This window comes from Capricornis sumatraensis, chromosome 3 (assembly GCF_032405125.1).
Source record: "Capricornis sumatraensis isolate serow.1 chromosome 3, serow.2, whole genome shotgun sequence".
NCBI classification, from domain to species: domain Eukaryota; kingdom Metazoa; phylum Chordata; class Mammalia; order Artiodactyla; family Bovidae; genus Capricornis; species Capricornis sumatraensis.
The window spans coordinates 62,617,684-62,643,897 of NC_091071.1; the positions used below are offsets into that span (position 1 = coordinate 62,617,684).

General features: G+C 36.9%; 1 protein-coding gene across 4 annotated transcripts in view; it reads left to right on the forward strand.

Annotated features, from left to right (window-relative positions):
- TTN (titin) overlaps positions 1-26,214 on the forward strand; it is a 272,102-nt gene that overhangs the window by 91,757 nt on the left and 154,131 nt on the right. For 2 of the 4 annotated variants that reach the window (XM_068969318.1, XM_068969319.1), the window contains 36 exons: positions 460-741; positions 857-1,135; positions 1,834-2,121; positions 2,232-2,510; positions 2,624-2,902; positions 2,992-3,270; positions 3,990-4,277; positions 4,414-4,701; positions 5,237-5,527; positions 7,302-7,589; positions 8,308-8,400; positions 8,521-8,806; positions 9,579-9,762; positions 9,966-10,055; positions 10,149-10,416; positions 10,526-10,786; positions 12,370-12,579; positions 12,788-12,865; positions 12,972-12,998; positions 13,394-13,453; positions 13,989-14,072; positions 15,838-15,909; positions 17,054-17,101; positions 17,949-18,353; positions 18,812-18,874; positions 19,234-19,311; positions 19,908-19,985; positions 20,572-20,664; positions 20,895-20,975; positions 21,994-22,071; positions 22,469-22,552; positions 24,974-25,057; positions 25,281-25,361; positions 25,505-25,585; positions 25,758-25,841; positions 26,092-26,193. The exons of the other annotated variants lie outside the window; for them this stretch is intronic. In XM_068969318.1, coding sequence (XP_068825419.1) covers positions 460-741; positions 857-1,135; positions 1,834-2,121; positions 2,232-2,510; positions 2,624-2,902; positions 2,992-3,270; positions 3,990-4,277; positions 4,414-4,701; positions 5,237-5,527; positions 7,302-7,589; positions 8,308-8,400; positions 8,521-8,806; positions 9,579-9,762; positions 9,966-10,055; positions 10,149-10,416; positions 10,526-10,786; positions 12,370-12,579; positions 12,788-12,865; positions 12,972-12,998; positions 13,394-13,453; positions 13,989-14,072; positions 15,838-15,909; positions 17,054-17,101; positions 17,949-18,353; positions 18,812-18,874; positions 19,234-19,311; positions 19,908-19,985; positions 20,572-20,664; positions 20,895-20,975; positions 21,994-22,071; positions 22,469-22,552; positions 24,974-25,057; positions 25,281-25,361; positions 25,505-25,585; positions 25,758-25,841; positions 26,092-26,193 — 5,994 coding nt within the window. The remainder of the gene's footprint in view (positions 1-459; positions 742-856; positions 1,136-1,833; positions 2,122-2,231; positions 2,511-2,623; positions 2,903-2,991; positions 3,271-3,989; positions 4,278-4,413; positions 4,702-5,236; positions 5,528-7,301; positions 7,590-8,307; positions 8,401-8,520; positions 8,807-9,578; positions 9,763-9,965; positions 10,056-10,148; positions 10,417-10,525; positions 10,787-12,369; positions 12,580-12,787; positions 12,866-12,971; positions 12,999-13,393; positions 13,454-13,988; positions 14,073-15,837; positions 15,910-17,053; positions 17,102-17,948; positions 18,354-18,811; positions 18,875-19,233; positions 19,312-19,907; positions 19,986-20,571; positions 20,665-20,894; positions 20,976-21,993; positions 22,072-22,468; positions 22,553-24,973; positions 25,058-25,280; positions 25,362-25,504; positions 25,586-25,757; positions 25,842-26,091; positions 26,194-26,214) is intronic. 4 annotated transcript variants of the gene reach the window in all.

A 26,214-nucleotide genomic window follows, 5' to 3' on the forward strand; every position in this document is an offset into this window, starting at 1 on the left:
CCTCTAGTGTGTCTTCTACTTTCCCCCTTTCTCATTTCCTAAATCTTTTTATGTTTAGTGTGCATTTCAAATCCTACTAAGTACCCTTTTAAACAGTTTTCCCAATAGATTTTGATTGGATTAGAAAGCTAGACAGACAAAGGTCTTCAACTCCTTCTGCTTAACACAAATTCTAGGAGGGTTCCCTGGTGGTCTAGTGGTTAGGACACGACACTTTCACTTGGTGGCCCAGGATTCAGTTCCTGGTCAGGAGATTGAGATCCCACAAGCCTTGTGGCAAGGCCAGAAAAGTACAAAATTCTGATGCATTCTTGCTCCCACTCACCAGAAATGCCTCTTTAAGAAATGGAAAGAGTGCGTGATCACTAGTTTGATTCCTGGCATTGATGGCTTTGAGGGAAATACTCTTAGCCCCACACCTTTTAAATCTCTTTTTTTTTTTTGCCCCCTTTTCATCAGCACCACCAAGGTTTGTGACAAAGCCCAGTGATGTTTCTACCATCGTTGGTGAAGAAGTTCAGCTTCAGGCTACTCTTGAAGGCGCTGAGCCCATTTCCGTGGTGTGGTTCAAAGACAAGGGGGAGATCGTCAGAGAAAGTGACAACATATGGATCTCTTATTCAGAAAACACTGCAACCCTCCAGTTTTCAAGAGCAGAAACAGCCAACGCTGGGAAATACACCTGTCAGATCAAAAACGATGCCGGAATGCAAGAGTGTTTTGCCACAGTGTCCATCCTCGGTTAGTGCAGAGAGAATGTCATCATGAATAGAAGGCATGCATTTACCAGTACCTGTGTCTTCTTAGTTTTTCCATGGGATTTTAACACTTGAATGCAATTTATATCTCATTCCAGAGCCTGCAGCAATTGTGGAAAAGCCGGAATCCATAAAAGTGACCACAGGAGACACGTGCACTTTGGAGTGCTCGGTCACCGGCACACCCGAGCTCACGACCAGGTGGTTTAAGGATGGAAAAGAGCTGACAAGTGACAACAAATACAAAATAAGCTTCTTCAACAAAGTGTCTGGCCTTAAGATCATTAATGCGGCCCCCAGTGACAGTGGGGTGTACAGTTTTGAGGTGCAGAACCCTGTGGGCAAAGACAGCTGCACGGCCTCAGTGCAAGTTTCAGGTTGGTTGGTTGGGTTTTTGTTTCAGTGTTAGCATAGTATAGCTCCTGCTTTACATATATGTGTATGAGACGCTCCATATTCTACAGTGTGACATGAGTCTCACATTCTGGGACAGCAAAATTAGAGGTAATATGCCTATTCTATTGTTGTTCAGTTGCTGAGCCATGTCTGACTCTTTGCAGCCCCATGGATTGTAGCATACCCGGCTACCCTGTCATTCACTATCTCCTGCATGCCAGGCTTCCCTGTCATTCACTATCTCCCAGAGCTTCCTCAAACTCATGTCTATTGAATCAAATATGCCATCCAGCCATCTCATTATAGAGATAGGAGAAAAGCAAGCCCAAAAGTTCTGTTCCTGTCTCTTGGAGGAATTACCACGATTCAGGGTGGTAGGAATAAAACTTAATTCCTGAGTAAGGAATAAGGATACTGTGGTTTTTACTGTCAGTTATGCTGGAATAATTCTCCACATAATGATACACAGCAAAGAGAGACCAAAATTCCTAAGTCAACTAATACATCTTGCCCATTGATTCTCAAGGCTTTCCATTGTGTGAAGCCTCAGGCAGTTCTTTGATACCCCCAGAAAAGAGCCAGATGGACCTAGGAATATTCCATCAAAAAGACAATAATTCTCTCTTCAAATCATTTTATAACTGAGGTCCCTTGTTTGTTTGATTTTTATCACATTCAGACCGAACTGTTCCTCCTTCATTCACAAGAAGATTGAAAGAGACAAATGGTCTGTCTGGTTCCTCGGTGGTAATGGAGTGTAAAGTCTATGGATCACCTCCAATCTGTGTCTCCTGGTTCCATGAAGGAAACGAGATTAGCACTGGAAGGAAATACCAGACCACCCTGACGGATAACACATGTGCTTTAACTGTGAACATGCTGGAAGAATCAGATGCTGGCAACTACACGTGTATAGCTACTAATGTGGCCGGTTCTGATGAGTGCAGTGCTCCTTTGACTGTGAGAGGTCAGTCAAAAATACAGTAAAATATAATTACATTTCATTATGCATTAAACATTTTTATAATCAAAATTCAAAATTGTTAACCTTTTTCTGATATGTGCTTTTTTGTTTAGAACCACCATCTTTTGTTCAGAAACCTGACCCCATGGATGTTTTAACTGGAACCAACGTAACCTTCACAAGCATTGTAAAAGGAACACCCCCTTTCAGTGTTAGCTGGTTCAAAGGCAGCACTGAACTAGTACCAGGGGACAGATGTAATGTGTCTTTGGAGGATTCAGTTGCTGAACTGGAGTTGTTTGATGTAGATACATCACAGAGCGGGGAGTATACCTGCATCGTTACTAATGAAGCTGGCAAAGTTTCTTGTACAACACATCTCTACGTAAAAGGTTTGTTTGACTGCTATTCTGCATTTTTACAGTTAACATAGGTGAAGTACTAGATATCCCCATATCTATGTGTGTATGTGTTTGATATCATATTTTCTATTTGTCTGCTACAGCCCCAGCCAGATTTGTAAAGAAGCTCAATGATTACAGCATAGAGAAAGGAAAACCTCTGATCCTAGAGGGTACATTCACTGGAACGCCTCCCATTTCCGTGACATGGAAGAAAAATGGCATAAACGTAACTCCATCTCAGAGGTGTAACATAACCACAACTGAAAAATCTGCGATCCTGGAAATCCCAAGCAGCACAGTGGAGGACGCAGGACAGTACAACTGTTACATTGAGAACACTTCTGGAAAAGACTCCTGTTCAGCACAGATCCTGATACTAGGTTCGTTGTGATTGCACTTTCCCATCTTTGCATACATAGAGCCATCCTGGCATGCCTCCTTCATGACTGATTCTCTCTCTTGGCTGTAGAACCACCATATTTTGTCAAGCAGTTGGAGCCTGTGAAGGTGACTGTTGGAGATTCTGCCTCTTTACAATGCCAGCTTGGTGGGACCCCTGAAATTGCAGTGTCCTGGTTTAAAGGAGATACAAAATTGAGACCTACGGCTACCTACAAGATGCATTTTAGGAACAACGTTGCTACACTGGTTTTCAACCAGGTTGATAGTAATGACAGCGGAGAATATATCTGCAGAGCTGAAAACAGTGTGGGAGAAGTTTCTTCATCAACTTTCCTGACTGTTCAAGGTGATTGCAATATTTTTAAAGTGAATGAATGTGTTTCTTTTAAAATATCTGGTGAGGGTTTTCTTTTTGGGAAAATCTTTCTAAATGCAAAGTTTTCTGCTTAAGTAGTTCTACCTACAAATTAGCAGATTATCTTTTTCGATCACCTTTACAGAGAGAAATAAAATGACTAAATCTTCAGTTAGAAGGATCATGCCATCATTTGCCTCTATAATTAAATCTTTAAGAAAAACAAATAACCATATTTTAAAATCCCTACTCCCTGAGTGTCTCATTCAGATTGCTGGAAGGCAGTCTTAAAAAGGAAGAGAATCTGCTACATGCCAGAAATATACCTTAACTAATCAGGTTTTCTGTTGGCTTAGATATTTTTATACCTACCATGCATCAGTGTCAGTCACTCAGTCGTGTCTGACTCTTTGCAACCCCACGAACTGTAGTCCACCAGGCTCCTCTGTCCATGGGATTCTCCACTCCAGGGAGTGGGTTGCCATTCCCTTCTCCATACCATGCATCAGCATGCCATCAAATTAAAACTTTTGCTCCAAAAATTTCCCTGCTTTTCCCTGAATCCAAATTAATTCAAGAGTTGTGAATACCTCCTGATATCCTGATATTTTTATAGAAATTCCATATCTAGGTAACAATAATTGTGAGAAGAATATTCAGTAAATTCAAAATGTCCAGAAGTATTCATTACTTTAATTCTCTTCCTACAGAGCAAAAGCTTCCACCATCATTTTCTCGACAGTTGCGAGACATTCAGGAAACTGTTGGGCTGCCAGTTGTTTTTGAGTGCGCCATCAGCGGATCAGAACCTATCTCAGTGTCTTGGTTTAAAGATGGCAGGCCAGTGAAAGACAGCCCCAACGTACAAGCATCATTTTTAGATAATGTGGCCACTCTAAACATTTTTCAAACCAATCGGAGTTTTGCAGGCCAATATTCTTGCACAGCTACAAATCCTATAGGATCGGCTTCTTCCAGTGCCAGACTCATTCTCACAGGTGCGTGAATTCCTAAGCTTCTGTTTCTGTAAGTAAAATTGTTAGAACTAAATTTGAAATTAGGGGAGGGCAATTTGTGTGACCTAGGATCGTCAGGTATGGAGCCTGAAACCTTGTCTTTCTGCTGTCCTCCCAGAGGGGAAGAACCCCCCCTTCTTTGACATCCCTCTGGCCCCTGTGGATGCTGTGGTGGGAGAGAGTGCGGACTTTGAGTGCCATGTGACTGGGACACAGCCAATAAAGGTCGCCTGGGCTAAAGACAACAGAGAGATCCGAAGTGGTGGAAACTACCAGATTAGTTATGTGGAAAACAGTGCCCACCTGACCATCCTAAAAGTGGACAAAGGAGACTCTGGACAGTACACCTGCTATGCTGTCAATGAAGTGGGGAGGGACTCCTCTACAGCTCAGCTCAATATAAAAGGTATCTTTGCATATCATGGCCTAAGTGTGCAGTTTTGTTAGAACAGATAATATTTAGGATTTCTTTTTCATTTAGGACATTTTTGAACCACTGACATTAAAAAAAAAGATGTTTCAGAAGAAATAAGTTTCTCTAGAAAAAAAAATGATCTTTTAAAATCTGCATTTCTCTAAAGTTTCTCTCTCCCTGCTTTTACTTTTCACAAATCTCTGGTTCTGTAACTGGCCATAAGTTATTCTTATCATCCATCCTATAAATCAGAGAACAGTTTAAAATAAACTTGTTAAAACTGAAACATACAACACTGTTAATCAGCTATATTCTGATATAAAGTAAATTTTTTAATTTAAAAATAAAAATAAATACAATAAACTTGTGGAGGGAGGCAAAATATTTAGGAACATTACACTAATATGCTGTATTTAGTTGGTCAGCATTGATTTTAAACTAAAATATGGCTTCTCTCTCTTGAAAAGCCTCCTATTAATAACCTACTTCTGGATTCCACTTCATATGTCCTTGAACTTTCTTACAGAGCGGCTGATCCCACCAAGTTTCACGAAAAAACTCTCAGAGACAGTGGAAGAAACAGAAGGGAATTCTTTCAAACTTGAGGGCCGTGTTGCTGGTTCCCAACCCATCTCTGTTGCTTGGTACAAAAATAACATAGAGATCCATCCAACGTCTAACTGTGAAATCACATTCAAGAACAACACACTTCTGCTGCAAATCAAGAGGGCAGGCATGAACGATGCCGGTTTGTACACCTGCAAAGTGTCGAATGATGCAGGCTCTGCTCTGTGTACATCTTCGATCATCATCAAAGGTGAGTCTCCTTGACTGCCCCAGCGTGATGCGTTTTTCCTTACTGCCCATTAGACAGCCATGTGTGTTTCTTCTGACATCTAAACCTACTTCTGGATTCCAGATATATATTATTTAATTGGCTTGCTACAATCTCACTTATGTTTACTAAGATATATATATATATGTATTATTTGTAATTATTTGTATATATGTATATGTATGTATTATATGTCTATTTGTAATATATATATGTATTATTTGGCCCAGCAAAGTAGGTGTCATATTATAGACTATATATCTTAGCTTGTAAATCACATCCCAAAATGTTGTCAGGTAGTTAGAAGTCTAAGGCTACTTTGAAATTCATGCATAAGTGACATACAAATTTTTATGAAGCACACTTGTTTTTAAATTTTGAAAAATTTTCGTCATTGAATACTGTATTAGCTTTGCTTATTATGAAGTCTATCACATTCTGAAGCATACTCTTTTTCTAAGGATATTTCTAAAGCATTATGTCTGACATATATTGCCCAAAGCTTTTATCCTGTAAATGAATATTAATCTCATGCAAAAGGATGAAATTTACTCTAAGAGAAAAAATGGGTAGAAAGATGTATATCATTATAAATATACAGTCATAGCTTGAGGCAAAGAAATAGACTGTATTGTTTAAGGAGATTGTTTCAATCTGATCTTCTAACTGTAATGGCTTCATCCAGATGATTATGAGGCAGTTCATCAAAATCACTTTGCAACCTAACTTCATTGAACAGCTGGGAGTTAATTACCAGCTCTGATCATCTAGCTGGCCATTTCAGGGTGCCCAGACAATAGGCTAATATCATCAATAGATTAATATTACTAATAAGGTAATATCATTGAATTAACTTGTAATTCAGATTTTGTCATTCACTTAATAGGACTTAAATGCATTTAAACACATTTAGTAAGATGAAGAATATGTGCTTAGTGGTGGCTTTTATTCATGGTTTACATTCATGATGGTTTTGCCACTGAGTAGATAGATAAATACTTTCTATAGACTTCTGAGGCTTTTTAACACATAGAATTTTAAAGAGTAAGGCATCAAAAGTTTTCATCTGTGCGATCATAAATGTTGCCTTATTCTTCTTAAATGTAGGTCTCAGAACCATTCAGTAAAATCATTACATAACACTGAGCTGTACAAAGCCTTCCTATCATGTTACTGATGTCTTCTTCATCGGTTTTCACTTGAGCACTGAGCTTCAACTCCTCATTCCTTTGGGCAAAGATTGGGTTTTTAAATGCTACTGTAGCTACATATAATAACTAAATCTGAACATCAAGGAAAATCACATATTAATATGTGGGTTCATGGATTACTCAAGTGTTGGCTTTCTTTCCCAAAGGATGGCAAGCATTACGTATCATGAGCAGAATTCTCCAACAGGCTCTTAGATTTTAGGGTTCAGTGAAAATACAGCTGCCCACAAGTTTGAGAGAATCAGTAGTAGACCATGTGACACCGAAGTTTATAGTAACTGCCGGTGCAGTGTTCGTAGTGTTTAATCAGGACACCGTCACTTGGGTAATTCATGGGCAGCATGGCATCTGTTCTTTGCTTGTTTTTAAACCTTTTTCTGTTTTTAAAATCCAACACGTGTAACCAGTGTTTTCAGAAATAAAGGCACGTGATTCAATTCTACTATAGCAATCAGTGCTACCTGTTAGAGGCAAAACGTTCTTTTCTGGAATTTAATACTGTTTTGTTTTTATGTTCCTCATGAAAATACCTTTTTTAATTCTAGAACCTAAGAAGCCACCTGTGTTTGATCAGCACCTTACCCCAGTAACAGCAAGTGAAGGAGAATTTGTACAACTCAGCTGCCATGTCTGGGGATCAGAACCCATCAGGATCCAGTGGTTGAGGGCTGGCAGAGAAATAAAGCCCTCGGACAGATGCAGCTTCAGCTTTGCTAATGGGACCGCGGTGCTGGAACTGAAGGATGTGACTAAAGCAGATGCAGGAGATTATGTGTGTAAAGCTTCCAATGTGGCTGGAAGTGACACTTCCAGATCAAAAGTGACCATTAAAGGTACAGATTTCTTGACACTACTGTTCAGATTAACTGCTTATGTTTGCTGATTACAATTCAAGAGTGAAATTAGATTTTTAGAAACATCAGTTATTGCTCATTTGCAATTTATAGCCTCTTCCCTGTAGTTGAAATACTAGATCATGTCATGACAGTAATTTCCATTTTTCTGAAAGTACCCAAGTTCACCATCGCATTTCTTGACACTTTTTTCCACCATATCCAAAACCATGACTAAATGGAGTTCCAAAAATGATCCTGTTTAATAATGTGACATAAGGTAGCCTGACTTGTTGTTGTTATATTTAAGTCATTAAGTCATGTCCAACTCTTTGCAACTCCACGGACTGCTGCACACCAGGCTGCTTTGTCTTCCACTGTCTCCCAGAGTTTGTTCAAATTCATGTCAAGTTGCAATGCTAACTAATAATGTCAGATAGCCTGATATTATATCCCTAAAGGAAATCTATGTAATGAAACCAAGTCTAGAGGTATAAAACTTGATGCTGTTGATGTGATTGTAGTTCAGTCTGCTTGCAGTAGCTGTAACTGGTTTTAAATGTCTGTGAAATTGCATTATCTTCTGCAATCCACTCATATAGAGTTCATAATATTTGTGACATTGCCAAACTCTTAAAGTCTGCTTTTCAAAGAAAATTATTTATTGCAATTTTAAGGTAATTGTGATAACAAAACATGTACATGTGTTTTTTTTTAGACAAACCAGCTGCCATCCCAGCAGCTAAGAAAGCAGCAGTAGATGGAAAGCTCTTCTTCATATCAGAACCTCAGAGTATCAGAGTTGTAGAAAGTAAGTACTTCGTGAAAAGTACATCTTCATCTATCTTGTACATTTTACTACCGATTTAATTTCAGAAAAACTGGTTTTGGAAGATTAAATTTTTATTGAATTGTTTTCATTGTTCCTTAGAAACCACTGCAACATTCATTGCAAAAGTTGGAGGTGACCCAATTCCAAATGTTAAGTGGACAAAAGGCAAATGGAGACAGCTGAACCAAGGAGGTCGAATACTGATCCACCAAAAAGGCGATGAAGCAAAACTGGAAATTAGAGACACCACAAAAACCGATTCTGGCTTATACCGATGTGTTGCATTTAATAAACATGGTGAAATTGAAAGTAATGTTAATCTACAGGTGGATGAAAGGAAGAAACAAGAGAAAATTGAAGGAGATCTTAGAGCAATGCTGAAAAAGTAAGTTCCGTGAAACATCGGTTTTGGTAATATTCCCTTCGTGGACTGTCCCCTCCAAGATTCAGATTGGGAAAGAAAATAAGCACATAGACATTTTAACAGATGAGGAAATATATAGAATTTGAGTGGAAGTTAGTGGTACCTTAATGTCAATTTCTAAATAATCATCAGAAAGCTTTGAGAATGAAGTAAATTTTTACTAAAACTTTGAACAAAGGAAATGGCCTATAGATAAATTTGTGTCTAGACATAAAATTTTTGGCTCTACATGTAATTTTCCTTACTCTGAATGGCTTTCTAGATCAACTGTTTTAAACATTTTTCATAATTACCAGTAATATCAATACCAGTTATGTTTCATCATGATTAATCAATCAACATTTAATTTCTACACATTTCCCATGATATATATGTGTTCTGTATTAATATCTTCCATGATTGTTATCATTTTTCCTTATTCTTTCAGTAGCCTATTTTGTTGTAAAATTTACAAAAATACTTGTTTTCTTTCCTTTCTTAAACTCTTTGATCAGTCCCTGTACTTGGCACTATGGTCCAATCTTAATCCACTCCGTCTCCAAACCCACATTTTTTGTTTGTTTGTTTCACAGTTTTGTTTGTTTGTTTAACATGGTAAAACTAGTAGTTATTAAATAAAGAACACAGGACTATAACTTTGTGAAAAAAATTTAATTATAATCTTTGAATGATGATAGACAATTCAGAATAAGTAGAAGAGAGGTAATTCATGTTGATTTCTTATTTCATTTAGGACTCCAGTCTTAAAGAAAGGAGCTGGGGAAGAAGAGGAAATTGATATCATGGAACTTCTCAAAAATGTTGATCCAAAAGAATACGAAAAATATGCCCGCATGTATGGAATCACTGATTTCCGGGGTCTTCTTCAAGCATTTGAACTGCTAAAGGAAAGTCAAGGAGAAGAGACACACAGATTGGTATGCTCTTTTGTGTATAGTATAAACTCTAAAAATCCACACTTGAAACATCTAGCTTACGCCTTTTGAATTTCCAGACCCTACAGTTGTATAATATCCTAATATAACCTAAGCACCATCAAGAATGGAAGCTGAATATAATCATCCATCTTTTAATTCAAAATCTTTTCCATATGTAATAATTCTACTTTTTTTCTCCTTAGGAAATTGAAGAAATCGAGAAGTCAGAGAAGGAAGAGAAGGAATTTGAGGAACTTGTATCATTTATTCAGCAAAGGCTGTCACAGACAGAGGTAAAATGAATCATGCTGATCACAAAATGAACAAATTATTGGAAATTACAAGGGAAGGAGTGACTAATGCATTTTAATTGTTTATTCTCCTAGCCTGTCACTCTGATCAAGGACATTGAAAATCAGACAGTTTTGAAAGATAATGATGCTGTGTTTGAAATTGACATTAAGATTAATTATCCAGAAATCAAGCTTTCATGGTACAAAGGGACTGAAAAACTGGAACCCAGTGATAAGTTTGAAATAAGCATTGATGGTGATCGACATACACTCAGAGTCAAAAACTGTCAACTTAAGGATCAGGGCAATTACAGATTGGTGTGTGGTCCACACATTGCTAGTGCTAAACTAACTGTAATTGGTAAGTAAAAAGAATTTTATTATTAAAAAAAAAAACTTATGAGATGAATTTACTTTTGAATACATCACATGTGATATCAAACAAAATATGTACTGTATTATACCCACAGAGCCTGCCTGGGAACGGCACCTTCAGGATGTAACTTTGAAAGAAGGCCAGACTTGTACCATGACCTGCCAGTTTTCAGTGCCAAACGTAAAATCTGGATGGTTCAGAAATGGCAGAATCCTTAAACCCCAAGGTAGATACAAAACGGAAGTGGAGCACAAAGTCCATAAGCTGACCATTGCAGATGTTCGAGCAGAGGACCAGGGTCGATACACCTGCAAACACGAAGACCTCGAAACTTCAGCAGAGCTCAGAATTGAAGGTGGGTGAAAGAGTATGGCTGGAGTTATCACAGCGTCAGTCAGAGGCAAATACTGTGCACAACCCCTGCACCCTTGCCTTTGCATGTATCGAAAGTGCTTGTGCGATCTCATTTCCCAACACACTCATAGCAGTCCATTCACTCATGTCTCAAAATCTATACAAAATCAAAAGTGTTGCCATAAGTGCTGATTCATTTTTATAGTTCTTTTGACCAGTAGATTTCAATCTAAACTATGATATGCCTTTCTAACAGTGATTTCTGATAAATTTCATGATTTCTTCTAAGTGCAATAATTTATTGCAATTCTACTAAATGCCATAAATCTCACATCTCTGATTTTGAATCCTAGAAATAAATCTTAGAGAAAGGACCAGATTTCATGGCTATATGTCTTGGTTAGGAGATGACATTTTGTTTATAGAAATCAGTTTGACTGTATCTGTATGAAACTGTATAGAGAGAATTAATAATATATGTGATATGTGATTAGCACCTATTTTTCAAAAACAATTATTTCATATGAAGATCACATTCCAACCTTCTGAGTCTCTGAAATGAAATGCAATGTCAAGATTTAGAAGCAACGTTTGTTTTCCTAAAGACCTACACCTTTGGACTGTATTCAGCAACATTTGGCTCTAATGATGGGCTCTACTTCCAGGCATTGCTACCCATTTATAGCTGCTGAAATAATAACTTATGTGCCTTCTTATTTATATAAGCATTTCAAAATCTCTGACTTGCTCTACAATTGATACCAAGGTCTGGTTGTATTTTAAAATCCAGAAATTTTTAATAGTTTTCAATTTAAAGGATCCAGTTGAAACCACTTATTTTTTAAATAATTGCCTATTTTTTATATGCTCCTTAAAAAAAATAAAAAAGCTCACTAGACTATGTATGATATCTAAGCTGCTCACAATGCTGTGACACATTGAATTCTAGATGAAGTTTTGCAGGAGGATCTCCACTCCAGCCCCATCTCCTCCTGTACACCTTGCCATTTGCAAGGGGTGACTCCATGCCTGCCCACTGGTGCTTGCAAAGCAGGTTTCAGAACTCTTCAAAATGAATCCTGTGTAGTTTAGAAGAGCAGATTTCCTACTGAGTTTAAAATAATTTCACAAGGAAAGTTATGAAGGTCACATAATAAACAGTTCTAGAACCTGAAAGACAGAATTATTTTACAGAGGAAAGAATTTCAAAAGCGAATAAAGTATATAGTAAGATGAAGTTTATGTTCCCTTTCTTTTGAAGCCCCCATTTCACTAACATTTTTAAAGTTTTATTCTGGATTATAAGTACCTTGATTATTTTCTTCATGTGAATATTATAAGGACTTGCAGGATTTCTTTAAACGTTTCCACATTAATCTTAGCAGGAGTACACTTAAGTATTGAGATAATTTTTTGGTACTGATGCGAAGAAGTGTACTTTCTTCTTGTTTTATATTTTCAGCCCTTTTCTGCTATTCTCCAATCAGATAAAAAGATAGAGACTTTGAACATCTGAGGGAAAAGCACAGTGAAAGAAATTCCTCCCATACAAACTAAATGTGGACTCTTTTTGTATTTAAACAGCTGAACCAATTCAGTTTACAAGGCGCATACAGAACATTGTTGTGAGTGAGCACCAGTCTGCCACCTTCGAATGTGAAGTCTCCTTCGATGACGCCATTGTAACTTGGTACAAAGGCCCAACAGAACTGACCGAGAGCCAGAAATACAACTTTAGGAACGATGGTCGCTGCCATTATATGACCATCCACAACGTGACCCCAGATGATGAAGGTACCTTAATGGACAATGTCCCTGTGAATATATAATTTAGGCTTTTCCTGTTTTATGTATGTATTCTCTAGTTTATGCTTATACTCTATGACTCTATCTAGGTTAGTTTCCTAGGAAAGAAAAATATAAATGAATACTATGTTTAAATAAATAAGTGTTGTTTTCAAACATATCAGAACGCAGAGGTTTCATGATCTTTTTCCCTTAGGTGTCTATTCAGTAATTGCTCGACTGGAGCCCAGAGGCGAAGCGAGAAGCACCGCAGAGCTGTATTTGACAACCAAAGGTCAGAAAACACCCCATTCAAATCACACTGCGATTCTGGCGACAAAGTAACCTGCCAAGACAATTCTATTAAATTTTTTAAAATATCATTGTTTTTTATTTTGCAGAAATCAAACTTGAGATGAAGCCTCCTGGTAAGTTAAAAAAAAAAAATCCTTGCTTACAATACATTCAGTGTAATTTGTAAGTGATAGAAGCCAAACTAATATAAAATATTATTCAGTAAAATTATCATCAGGAAAATAATACCAATGTTAGGCTTTATGAGTTTAGGAAATGAGAGGTAATGAGGTCACATTCAGCTGACTTTTAGGATCAGGTCAAACAGTGTGGCCATAGAATAAAACAGATTGTCACAGGGAATGAATTTGCATGTGTGGCTGCTTACAGAAGAATATTAATATCTTCATATCTATATTTTAGATTCTGCTGTTGAAAATGCCTAACAACCAAACACATCTTAGTTGTCTAATAAATATCTGAGCTTTCAGTCTTTCAGTGCTTATCATTATTAAATGTCTCTTTTCAGATATTCCTGACTCCAGAGTTCCAATTCCAACCATGCCAATCAGAGCAATACCACCAGAAGGTAAGAAAGGCCCAGCACCACCACCACAGCCCCAGCCCCGGTCTTGAATATGGTAGCAGCAATATGCTACCCCCGGGCTTCCCTGTGGCTCAGCGGAATCCGCCTGCAATGCAGGAGATGCAGGTTTGATCCCTGGGTTGGGAATACTTCCCGGAGGAGAGAATGGCAATCCATCCCAGTATTCTTGCCTGGAGAATCGCATGAACAGAGGAGCCTGGCGGGCTACAGTCCACAGGGCCCCAACAGTCAGACACGACTTAGCATGAGACAAACAAAAAACAAGCAATATACTACCTACCACTAGAAAGTTGCCAGTGCCAAACCATAGTATCCTCCCACTTTATCTTCTTCACGGTGTAATTAAAAATCAAAGCAAAAGAGTAGTTGCAATTATAAATAGATGCTATTTTTATGTGGTCTGACTATTGATCTGCTACTATGAAGAACTGAAAGAAATGCATGAGACTTTTCATTGTATTTCACATAAAATGAGAAACCAAACCATGTTACTCATGATGGCATTTATGTTTTTTAGAAATTCCTCCTACGGCTGTTCCTCCCATCCCTCTTCTGCTACCATTACCTGAAGAAAAGAAACCACCAGCAAAACGTGTTGAAGGTATTATATGTTAGCTACCTAAATGCCAAAATATAGGATTTAATAATTGAGTATACAGACTTGGAAAATGTTGTTTAGTGCAACATGTTGGCCCTCTAGTGGTCAGCAGATTGAATTGCCTTTCAAAATGTAAGTTAACATGATTTTAGTATTAATTAAATGTGTTGGACATGTGCCTAAAAGTCTGAAAATCATTAGAAAAAAAAATATTTTTAAAAAAAATCACTTAAGCATTAATAGCAAGCTGAGTCAGACACAGCTGAGCAATTCCACTTCACTTCCATTTAGCAATAAAATAATAAAATCAAATCCTAGTGAAACTTATAAAAAATGCTAGTGTATAGTCAGGTTTAAAATTTTAGTTTGTGTTTTTTCTCAACTACAGTTAACTACTCCTTAAAATTCACTATTTCATTATAAAAATATGAGTTAGAATATCTTTGATTTTTTTTTTTTCTAAAGCTAAGGAAAGAGCTCTCCAATAAACTTTTGAGTGTATCAGGGAATTGTCCCTCTTAAATAGTTCAGTAGATAAGTTGTACTGTTTGTGCCCGGAACCTTCTCAACTAATTAATCAACAGACTGCCTGGACTTTTCTAGAGTCCTGGGGAGTTTAGAACTGTTATCGGAAATTCTCCCAGCAACATCAGGAAAAAATTCTGCATGTCAAGGTCACAATTTCCCAAAGCCAAGCCACCATTACAGTAGTAGCCTCCAGGCTAATCCCCTAATAGCCATTACAATTGGTGTCTAAAGCTTGAGAAAATTTTCAGCTAGCCTTAGGGGAAATCTAGTAAAAGACAAAAAAATAAAAAACACTTCTAGTTTTATGATTAAACTATCTCAGTAACAAAGATAAGTATTTTTATAACTTACATAAACATAGTTAACTATATTTCATCTACTTCTGATAGTAAAAATGAGCAAGAATCAAATACCAAAAAATAGATTTCTGCTTATATTTGTTGTCAGGAATAATAATTCATCTTAATGAGTGATTTATGCTTTGAGCACTACTGTCAACATGACTAAGTACCCACTGGGAAACTTGAGAAATTAAATCACATTTAAAAAATTTTAAACACTGTCATTATTCATGAATACTAGGAGGCATAATCAAGTTATGATCTGGGGCCAGGTTCAAGGTATACGTTAGCTTTAACAAAAGAACATTTCCACAATATAACATAGGTGGAACTTTAATTTTACTAATTCACTTGTTATTCTTATTCCTGACAAATTTAAAGCAGTCTTACCTAAGTGAAACAAAGATGAAATAGTGTACCTTTTCTATACATGATATCACATGGGTTTGCCCTGGATGTTTCAAAAACTTGAAGCAGGCATAAAATCAGTGTGGGCTTCCCTGGTGGCTCAAATGGTAAAGAATCTGCCTGCAATGCAGGAGACCCAGGTTCAATCCCTGGGCTGGGAAGATCTTCAGGGGGAAGATCCTCTGGAGAAGGAATTGGCAACCCACTCGATTACTCTTGCCTGGAGTATTCCATGGACAGAAAAGCCTGGTGGGCTACAGTTCATGGGATCACAATCAGACATGACTTTCACTTTCACTTACATATTCTTTCTCCTTCCCCCCAAATTTTTCTACTTTCTAGTCCAAGATCTTTCTGAAACAGGCATCTTACAATAATGTACAGAGTCTCTTGTTATCATTCAAACCACATGGAAAAAATGAATTTCAATATACTTCTCAGTTTCCTGAAAACATTTTAGTAAAATTTACATCTGACATCTTATTTTTTAGTGACCAAAAAAGCTGTGAAGAAAGATGCTAAAAAGGTTGTCGCAAAGCCCAAGGAAGAGGCAGCACCTAAAGGTATTATGATTTATCAAAATTCCAAGAATCCCCTGGCAGTCCAGTAGTTAGTGCTTGGCACTTTCACTGCTGTGGGCCAGGTTCAACCCCTGGTCAGGAAAGTAAGATCCTGCTGGCTGCACAGCACCACCCAACCCCACCCCCCGAAATTCAGTCTTACTGCTTTTCTCTTAGTTAAAAGAATTTAAATCCAGACAGAGAAGGACAGAGGAAGACTGAGAGTGTGGCTTTATAAGACTACCTGTTCATTTACTCACTCTCGCACTGTTCCTTGACTCAGTCCTCACTTTCTCTTTCTCAGCTTTATTTTCCCACTTTTTTTCTCCCCTGTCCTCCTTTGCCTGTGTCTGCCCATGACACCCTATGGCCACACCAGAGAGTTCTTATTATCTCTGAATGGTGATTTAAAGAAGGCACTGCCCTCTGGTCCAACTTATGGTCTTAAACCTAGTCACTCAAATAGAGTGTTTTAAAGGGCTGGTGCTAGTTTTGAGTGGTTGCTCCAGCCCAGTTCAGCATCTTTCCGGGTTCAGCTGAGCTAAATGTCAATACCCACAGAAGAAAAATACTTTTTACCGGGGCATCAGTTTACCTACTTTAAGTTTTTGTGGTTAACTTGGGAAATTTTTAGAAAGAAAAATAGATAGCTAAATTTAAGCAAACGGTTTTATCCATCTGGCTAAGATTAGATTACAGCAAGCTCCTAAAAAGAAGGAAAATTCAGGAGCACAGGGTGCCCCTTCACTGAGACTTTTTTCTGAGTGGTCAAGTGTTATAGAATAAGGAGAAGCTCAAAAGCCATGGATAGTTCCTGAACTTTATCATTAATCCCTGAAAAAAATTATTTTCCTTTAGCATTATGTTTTAGCATCAGACATACTGAATATTCTCTTTATGTTTCATACTAATAGAAATTGTTTTAAATCAACCTAAGCTAGAAAAAAAGTTTTACCCTTTCCATAGTTTCATTTGCATGGCACTGCAGAGCATTTCTGGTGAGCAAATTTGCATCTTATAAAAGCATTTGGTATACAAATAGTATTCACAGATCATACAAATGACTAACAAGGGTATATAGGATTAGTAAGCATTAAAAATGCATAATCTAAAAATAAACTTGCATTTTATGTTTTCAAAGTTATAGAGGTTCCCAAGAAGCCACCACGTCCTACTGCCTTAATTCCAGCAGAAGGTAAATGAAATTATTAAATATTCTATTTCTTGCTGAGATTTTTTCCCGCACATTGTATTCTTATGTACTAGGCTTCCAACTTATTATAAAATTGCAGTCTCCTCTGCTACAGTAAAATTAGCAGTAGAAATAATGGCTACTTTATATTGGTCAAATTCCAGGAAAGAAACCTAGGCAGATGTTTATGTAGCCTCTCTACAGTGGACACAGGGAAAGAAATGGTTAGGGCTAGAAAGGAGGGATCAGCTCTTATTATTTCAGCTGCAGCTAACACAGATGTTAACGATCATATGAATAATGTTAGCCTTAGTATTTTTAAAGTTGTCATACAAAAGCAACTAATTGATTTAGTTACAAAATTTCAAATATTATCTTTATTCAACTGACTAAAGAGTTATATTCGATATTTAAAAATGTAGCTTTAAAATTAGTACTGTTTTTGAAAGAAGAATTGGAATTGTAAGTAGCTGCAGAAATATTAAATATAAATTCCATATAATGATCAAATATTAAGATATTCCATGGGGAAAAAAGCTAAGAGTTTTACAAATTGGAGCTCCCACCAAACAATGGAAGATGTGTTCATTTAAGAATATTTACTGAATGCCATTTTGTACACATGGGAAGAATCCTCAGATTAGGAGTAGACTGTCTCTTGTCCCTCTTGATTTTGTTCCATAATCAACAAAAATTTAAGCAGAACCACAACACAAAGAAAACATAAATAATCAAATTGATGCTAAAATCCGAGATGCTGATATTGCTAGATGACACCGACTCTTGCTTAGTGAAGTAATTGTGTGGATATAATTAATATGCTAATCTTTTCTTTTTAAATTTATTTTAGCACCTGAAATTATTGATGTATCCTCCAAGGCTGAAGAAGTGAAAATAACGACCATAACCAGAAAGAAAGAGGTTCAGAAAGAAAAAGAAGCTGTGTATGAGAGAAAGCAAGCAGTCTACGAGGAGAAGAAAGTTTACATAGAATCTTTGGAAGAACCTTACGATGAGCTAGAGGTGGAACCGTACACGGAGCCATACGAAGAACCTTATTACGAGGAACCAGAGGAAGAGTACGAAGAGGCCCAGGTAGAAGCTAAGAGGGAAGTTCACGAGGAATGGGAAGAAGATTTTGAAGAAGGGCAAGAATACTATGAAAGGGAAGAAGGTTATGATGAAGGAGAGGAGGAGTGGGAGGAGACTTACCGAGAGAGAGAAGTCGTCCAAGTTCAGAAGGAGGTTTATGAAGGTATGTATTAGATGGGTGATTTTTTTTCTCTTGTCCTCATTGTTGCTCAGTTCTATTTTCAAGGTTATTAACCTGATTCGTAATGAATATGAAATAGATGAAAAGACCGTTTCCATTTTTTAAGTTAGAAATCTTTAGAATCTTTAAGAGAATTCTTTTCTTCAGAGCTACTTCCATGCTTTGTTATTGTAAATTGAATCATTTAGTCCTGTTACTAAGACTGAATTCCAAGTGCTCTTTTCTAATGTGGAAGTTCAAGTTTTAGTCTTACTACCTTGCTATCTCTGCTTGATCTTGCTTCTAAATCGGGCTTGAGTAATCCTGTTAGCCATAAAGATCCCAAATACTGTAGTTTACACAGTTGCATATTATTCTTAATTTACATCATTTGCAAACTGATGCAATTTATTAGAATTTACGTATTCAACCACTCCTTTTCATTACTGTTTTTGTTAAAGAATCACGTGAGAGGAAAATTCCAGCAAAAGTACCTGAAAAGAAAGAAGTACCACCTCCTAAAGGTATGTAATTGGAATTATTTAAATAGATCACATCATCAACAACATGATCATGGCTTGCTGGGCAAAGATGTATGAATCACAAGTTTAATCCAATAGACACAACTTCTTCTTGAAGCTTCATTGTATCAATGATTTTTTTCTAAGAATATCTACCTACTTCATCTAATGTAAACATAAAAAAGATGATAAAAAGTGTTCTGGTAAGCATAAAATAAAGCCAAAATACTTGAAGTACAGAAGCTTGTACTTGAAGTTCAGTGCAACAAACTTATCTCTCTCTTTAAAAAATCAAAGAAAAAGAGAGAGACTATTTTAATAGAAATTCTAAAAGTGCTGCAATTTTTTTAAAATACTTACAGTTGTAAAGAAGCCTGTAGTTGAAAAAATTGAAAAGACTTCTCGAAGAATGGAGGAAGAAAAAGTTCAAGTCACCAAAGGTATTATTATTTAAAACATTTCATGCTTCTGGGTAGTAGCTGAATTGGTGATTTTTTTTTTTCCCACCACATTATATTTTTTATACCTTCCAAATATTCCATTGTTGTTGTTCAGTCACTAAGTCATGTCCAACTCTTTGTGAACCTATGAACTGCAACACACCAGGCTTCCCTGTCCTTCACTATCTCCTGGAGTTTGCTCAGATTCATGTCCATTGAGTTGATGATGCCATCCAACCACTTACTCCTCTCTTGCCCCCTTCTGCTTTTGCAGCATCAGGGTCTTTTCCACTGAGTCGGCTCTTTGCATCAGGTGGCCAAAAGTATTGAAGCTTCAGTTTCAGCATCAATCCTTTCAATGAATATCCATTATGTACATCTATTTTTCAAAAAAAAATCTTTCTCTGTAAATTGGAAGGAATTTGATTTCAAAAAACTGATAATAAAACATTTCAAGTACCGTGTACACAAGTAATTGTTTACTAATATATAGTCACATGTTAGTTATTTATGTAGTCATCTAAATTAAGATTTTTTAAATTTTGTGCAAAACAATATTCTTCACAATACAAATATATTTGTACATATTTTTTAAGTACCTGAAGTTTCAAAGAAGATTGTTCCACAAAAACCTTCTCGGACTCCAGTGCAGGAAGAAATTATTGAAGTGAAAGGTATACATCTTTGTCTTTCAGCTACAAGTTTTAAACATTTCTATTTACATGTATGGATATGTGTACATATATTACTGAACAATACACAAATATGAAATCACCAAAATAAAGACATATTATATATTATATAATATATATTTTATGTTGCACATTTATATAATTTATGTAAATAATAACTTTGTTTTTAGTTTCACTCTAAAATTGCATAATTTTTTAATTAAGGAAGGATTTGTGTTTAATCAGTAGTTCTCTAACTTTACTTTGCAGTGTTTTCTGTTACATATAATATTCCCATCCTCTCACTTATGTAAATAAGCCCTAATGGATTTGGGAAAACACCGCATCACATGTGAAGAAGTTGTCTCTATTTGATTCCAATTTAATAATATTTGATAAAGTCTGCATGGGTTGTTTGTCCCTATAGATCAAAACACGATTTATTTCCTTGTCAATACTGAATTTGTTCTTAAGCTATCACATTAACCCACTCATTCTGCAACTAAAAACTTAAATACAGTGTACACGCCATGTATTTGATGTCTTTTCCTGGAAAAAGAAATACTAATGTGAAATACTCTCTTTCAAGTACCTGCTGTACATACAAAGAAGATGGTTATTTCAGAAGAAAAGATGTTCTTTGCTACTCACACAGAGGAGGAGGAGGAGGTGTCAGTCACAGGTACAAGGCAAATTTGAATATGGGGCTCAATTGGAAGGGCATCAGATGGATTTTTATCCCTCTTCTTATCTAATTTGTGTTCCTGTAGCTATCTCTGTCTCCTTGTGAATCTTTGTCATCTTTTCATTTTACAGTTGTCTGTTTTAATTCGTATTTCAATATTCTTTGTAAATTGCAACATCACCTACAGTACGGCATACCAGGAACTAAAATGTACATTTTTTTTTAAGTCCCTGAGGTACAAAAGAAAACTGTTACCGAAGAGAAAATTCATGTTGCTGTTTCCAAAAAGATTGAACCTCCACCCAAAGGTATTAGTGATGTATTCCAAGTTTAAAATCCTTTAAAAGTGTCAAAATAACATTTTTTAAAAGTTCCAAATATCTGAATCTGTTACTATTAAATAATAGATTTAGTCACAGTCCACAGACCTCCAGCCACTATATACAAAGGAAATCATAGGCAGGTGAGAAGACCTATGAGGAGGATACTGGAGAAAAGAATGACAATTCCCAGCAGCTCTGTTTCCCACTTCACTGAGCTTACGATCCAGTGACCAGCCATTTAGAAACAGAAATACAGTGTCCTGGAGAGAGCTCCTACCAGCTCACGAGAGCTGATGTTAAGTTTTCAGGAATTTGCTACCCAGCATTTAACACCTCCATGATTTAAAAATTATATAAAATTTAATAAATAAATTAAAACTATGGTAATAAATGCTCAAAACTCATTAGTTCCCCCTTTTACTATGACTGTGTTTCCGAGGTTGTGTGGATTGCCTCTGAGTTGTGAAAATACTGGATCATTTTGCACTACTTCCTGTCCCTTCCAAACTCCATGACAGTGACGTCATGATCAGTAGCCAGGATGCATGTATTTGCACCACCATGGAATTTGGAACTTGGAAACTGATCGAGACTACAAATTAGGGCTCCCATCCCCCCACCACTGACCCTCTCCTATGCCCAGGCGAGATGTTAAACATTTAGGATACAAACATTATTTAAGACATTTGAATGCAATTGTTCCAGTGCAGTGACTTTAAAAGTGAAGTTTCTAAAACTGGTGTCTGAGAAACAGGCACTCATACCTCTGAGGAAGGGGCATTCCAACCTGTTTCTGGGAAAGTAGAGATTCCACAGGTAAAAATGAACGACAGGCACGTTTTCTAACTGGCCGCTAGCCCATTGCCCCTAACCCTTGATTATAACACCTAATTTTGTTGCCTTCAATTGGTGTAAAACCAGAATATATTTTCTTTAAGTCTTACAACAATATATGCCTTGTCAAAATGCACAGTTTCTCAAAAACAACCCATTTTTTTTGAAGTCCCTGAGCCACCCAAGATACCAGAAGAAGTGGTCCCCGTTCCTGTTCCTAAAAAGGTGGAGCCCCCACCAGCCAAAGGTAGAATCATATTTTTGAAAAATATTTGTAGTGCCTGTCTTCTTGTACGTTTTTCTGTTGGATCTATGTGTTAATGAGATAGCATCTGTAAACCGGTTGTAATATAGTTTAATCCTGTGTATATTGATTTCATTAATTTGTGGTAATATGTTATACAAATGTCAGTAACACTTTTAGACTCCAGACCATGCTAATTTGGTCTTTGTCAACTCCATGTAATATGCATAATGTCTCTACGGTATTGTACTTGGCGTGTATTTTCATCACGGGTAGAGAGTATTAAATTACTTCCTAAATTCTTTCACTCTTAGTGAGGATTTATGATTTAACGTAATCTTAAGTGTCTCAGAAGGAGACTAGAGTTCTCAATATTGTTTCAACAATGGTGTCTTTAAAGTTCCTGAAGTTCCCAAGAAACCTGTGCCAGAGGAGAAAAAGCCAGTTCCCGTGCCCAAGAAGGAGCCTGCTGCTCCCCCAAAAGGTACACCAGACCTGATCACGGGCTGCCCCTTTGCTCCAAATGCCAGTGCTTTGTTTTACACAGTCTTCATACTTACTCTGCTGTCTATCTTGTGTCTTTTATGTCCCTAGTGTTTTTCATTTGTTTTTCCAGCTTTGGGGCTCTACTCTTGACATACATTATTTATGATACTGAACAACAGAAGTCACTTTTAAAAAGTAACTATATCAAACTGCTGTCTTAAATTTTTAATATCTTCCCTTAGAGAAAGAAAAAGCATTTGTGAAATTCGTTTTCTACAGGGCATGTTTCTAGGAAACGCTCTTTCACTCCTCAACTATGTGACCATCTGTTAATTTAAAAAAAAAAAAAACACTTTCATGAGTTATGACAAGATAAAGATTAATAGGAGGGAGTTTGGTAGAACTGAATGTTAACTAGGTAAAGATGTTGCTGTGTTACTGGTAACAGCCACTCGTCTGAAAAGTCAATGAGGCCTACTCTTAAAAAATTGGAAGCAGCAACTTTTGGCAGTGACTTTCACCATATTTCTCTAGACATTAATTGAGCATAGGCACTTGCCACAAATGTTGCAGTTATCTGATTAGTGAGTGAAGGGATCTTGCATACAGGTGTGTTTGGATTCAACTGTGTTCATTCTGGCTTTGATTTTGGATTTGGTTGGTTTGGGGGGTTTTAGTGATAGCAAGACACTACTTTATGGAGGTGATGAAGCAACAAAACTGCACACATCTGGTCGGTTATGGAGATCCAGTGCCATCCAGCTTGGAAGAAAGCAGGCTCATACATTTTATGTAGTGTTCTCTTTCGCCTGACTTCTCAATTTTCCATTTTCTTCCTGAGTCAAGTCTGCTTCTGTTTCTCAAACTCTTGGCTGTTTCAGAATCCCAGGGGGAGGAGAGGTATTCTTTTTTTTAATTGAAGTATAGTTGATACACAATACTCTATACCGTACAGGTGTACTATATAGTGGTTCACAACGCTTAAAGGTTATACTCCATTTGTAATTGTTTTGGAATATTGGCTGTATTCCCTGGGTTGTGCACTGTATCCTTGTAGCTTATTTTATATATAATAGTCTGTATCTCTTAATCCCTACCCCTGTATTGCCCCTCCCTTCTTCCCTCGCCCCGACTGGTAACCACTAACTTGTTCTCTATATCTGTGAGTCTGTCTCTTTTTTGTTATGTTCACTATTTTGTTATTTATTTATTTATTTTTAAATTTAAATTTATTTTAATTGGAGGCTAATTACTTTACAATATTGTATTGGTTTTTGCCATTTATCAACATGAATCTGCCATGGGTGTACACGTGTTCCCCATCCTGAACCCCCCTCCCACCTCCCTCCCCATACCATCCCTCTGGGTCATCCCAGTGCACCAGCCCCAAGCATCCTATATCCTTCATAAGACTCTACATGTAAGTGATATCATACAGTACTTGTTGCTCTCTGATGTTTCATTTGGCATAATACCCTCCAAGTTCATCCAAGTGTTTAAATGGCAACATTTCATTCTTTCTTTTATGGCTGAGTACCATTCCATTCTTAAAAATATACCACATCTTTATTCATTCATCTATAGATGGACACTTAAATTGTTTTGATATCTTAGCATTATAAATAATCCTGCTATAAACATTGAGGGGCATGTATCTTTTCAAGATAGTATGTTTGTTTCTTTATAGTCTTTTCTTTTTAAACCAAATGAACACTTCAGTGTCATATTGAGAGGGCTAGCCTAGCACAAGAGTGTTTCCTGAGTTTTGTAAACACTACAGGGGCACAAGCAAACAAAAAAACCCAGAAGAGAAATAGAAAAAAATAATAACGATATATATACAACCATTCTAATGACTTATTGGTCTAAGATGTGAAAATGTTAGTCACTCAGTCATGCAACCCCATGGACTGTAACCTGCCAGGCTCCTCTGTCCGTGGAATTCTCCAGGCAAGAATGTTGGAGTGGGTTGCCATGCCCTTCTCCAAGTCTAAGATAGTCTTGGGTAAAATATACCCAAAATATATATGTTGTTACAGATTCCTGTTCGCAATACAAAGCATAAAGAGATTTTTCTGAATACTGTATCCATACTCTACACTGTTTCTGTAATTACTGATTTTTATCAGAAGTATAGCAGTAGTAGCAGCAAATTGTGTATCCATACTTCTGTGTATATAACTCTCCTTTTTAGTTGCCTAAATGTCTCTGTAATACACATAAGACATTTACCATGGCCTTTGGAACACTGTATCGTGGCCTTTAGAACACTGTATTTTAATTTTTTGCATTATTTTGCCTATACATAAAAAAATCTATAACAGCATTAATGAACTACATAAAGATTTGTGTTTATGCTTATATCCATTCATGAAAGTGATATACATCTGAACTAACATTGTATTTTAACACCTTTAAGTTCCAGAGGTGCCCAAAAAACCTGTTCCTGAAGAAAAGGTTCCTGTTCCCGTTGCAAAGAAGAGGGAAGCTCCACCAGCTAAAGGTACAATGACTTACTTAGTAAGGAAGCCCTATCTTTATGTCTTGAGTGTAAAACATTTTGTGTCTAATTATCTGTTAATTTAGTTTAATTCAAAATGAATGTTTTATGGTATAAGAATTCAACAAAATTGTCTGTCTACCTGCCTACTTTCTTACAAAATAACTGTGCATAAGCTACTTTGGAAAATACAAAAGGCAACTCTAAAAATTAATGTCTTTTCAAGTTCCTGAAGTACAGAAGAGGGTTGTCACAGAAGAAAAAATAACCATTGTCACTGAAAGAGAGGAGTCTCCACCACCAGCAGGTACCTCATCCATCTCCATGAAATAAACGTGTCTCCTCTTCAGGCTTCTTTAGTTGCATGTCTTCTTTAGTGAGCCTGCCAGTTCTATGTTGCTCATTTTCTTTGCCTTTCTGAGAATGTAAAATCAAATACTATCCTTTAAGTGCCAGAAATACCAAAGAAGAAACTTCCCGAAGAAAAAAGACCTGTCCCTCGGAAAGAGGAAGAAGTTCCACCACTGAAAGGTATTGTCTCTCTCTCTCTCTCCAAGAACCCTCTTTACAATTTTATGTTCCAAGGCAAATGATGATTTTGTGAGTTCTGTGATATGTGTGCATCGTGAGTGTGTATCTGTGTTTGGTGTTGAGCTTCAGTGAAATAACACTGAAGTTCTGAAAGTGGACCATGTTTTTAAAGTACCAGCGGTGCCTAAGAAACCTGTCCCGGAGGAGAAAGTTCCCGTGCCAGTTCCAGTCGCTAAGAAAGCCCCTCCTCCTCGAGGTAGGATTTGTTTCATGCCTCTGACAAAAATCTTTGAGCCAGTGAATTCTTTTTCCTACCTGATGTCTTCTTGTACTGACCCCTTGTCTCTCTTTGGATAGAATTTCTGTGTGCATATACTTGTGATATGTAACTTGTTTTCCACTTTGTTAGGGAGAGTGGTATACTGGGCAAATCTTCCCCTAACTTTAGGGAGACTCTTGATTAAGACTCTTGCTTTTTAAGCTTTAATTTTAATGCTTTCTTAAAGCCGAAGTTTCTAAGAAAATGGTCATGGAAGAAAAAAGATTTGCTGCCGAAGAAAAAGTATCCGTCACAGTTCCTCAGAGAGTGGAGGTCATGCGACACGAAGGTATATAATCAGGCGTGAGGG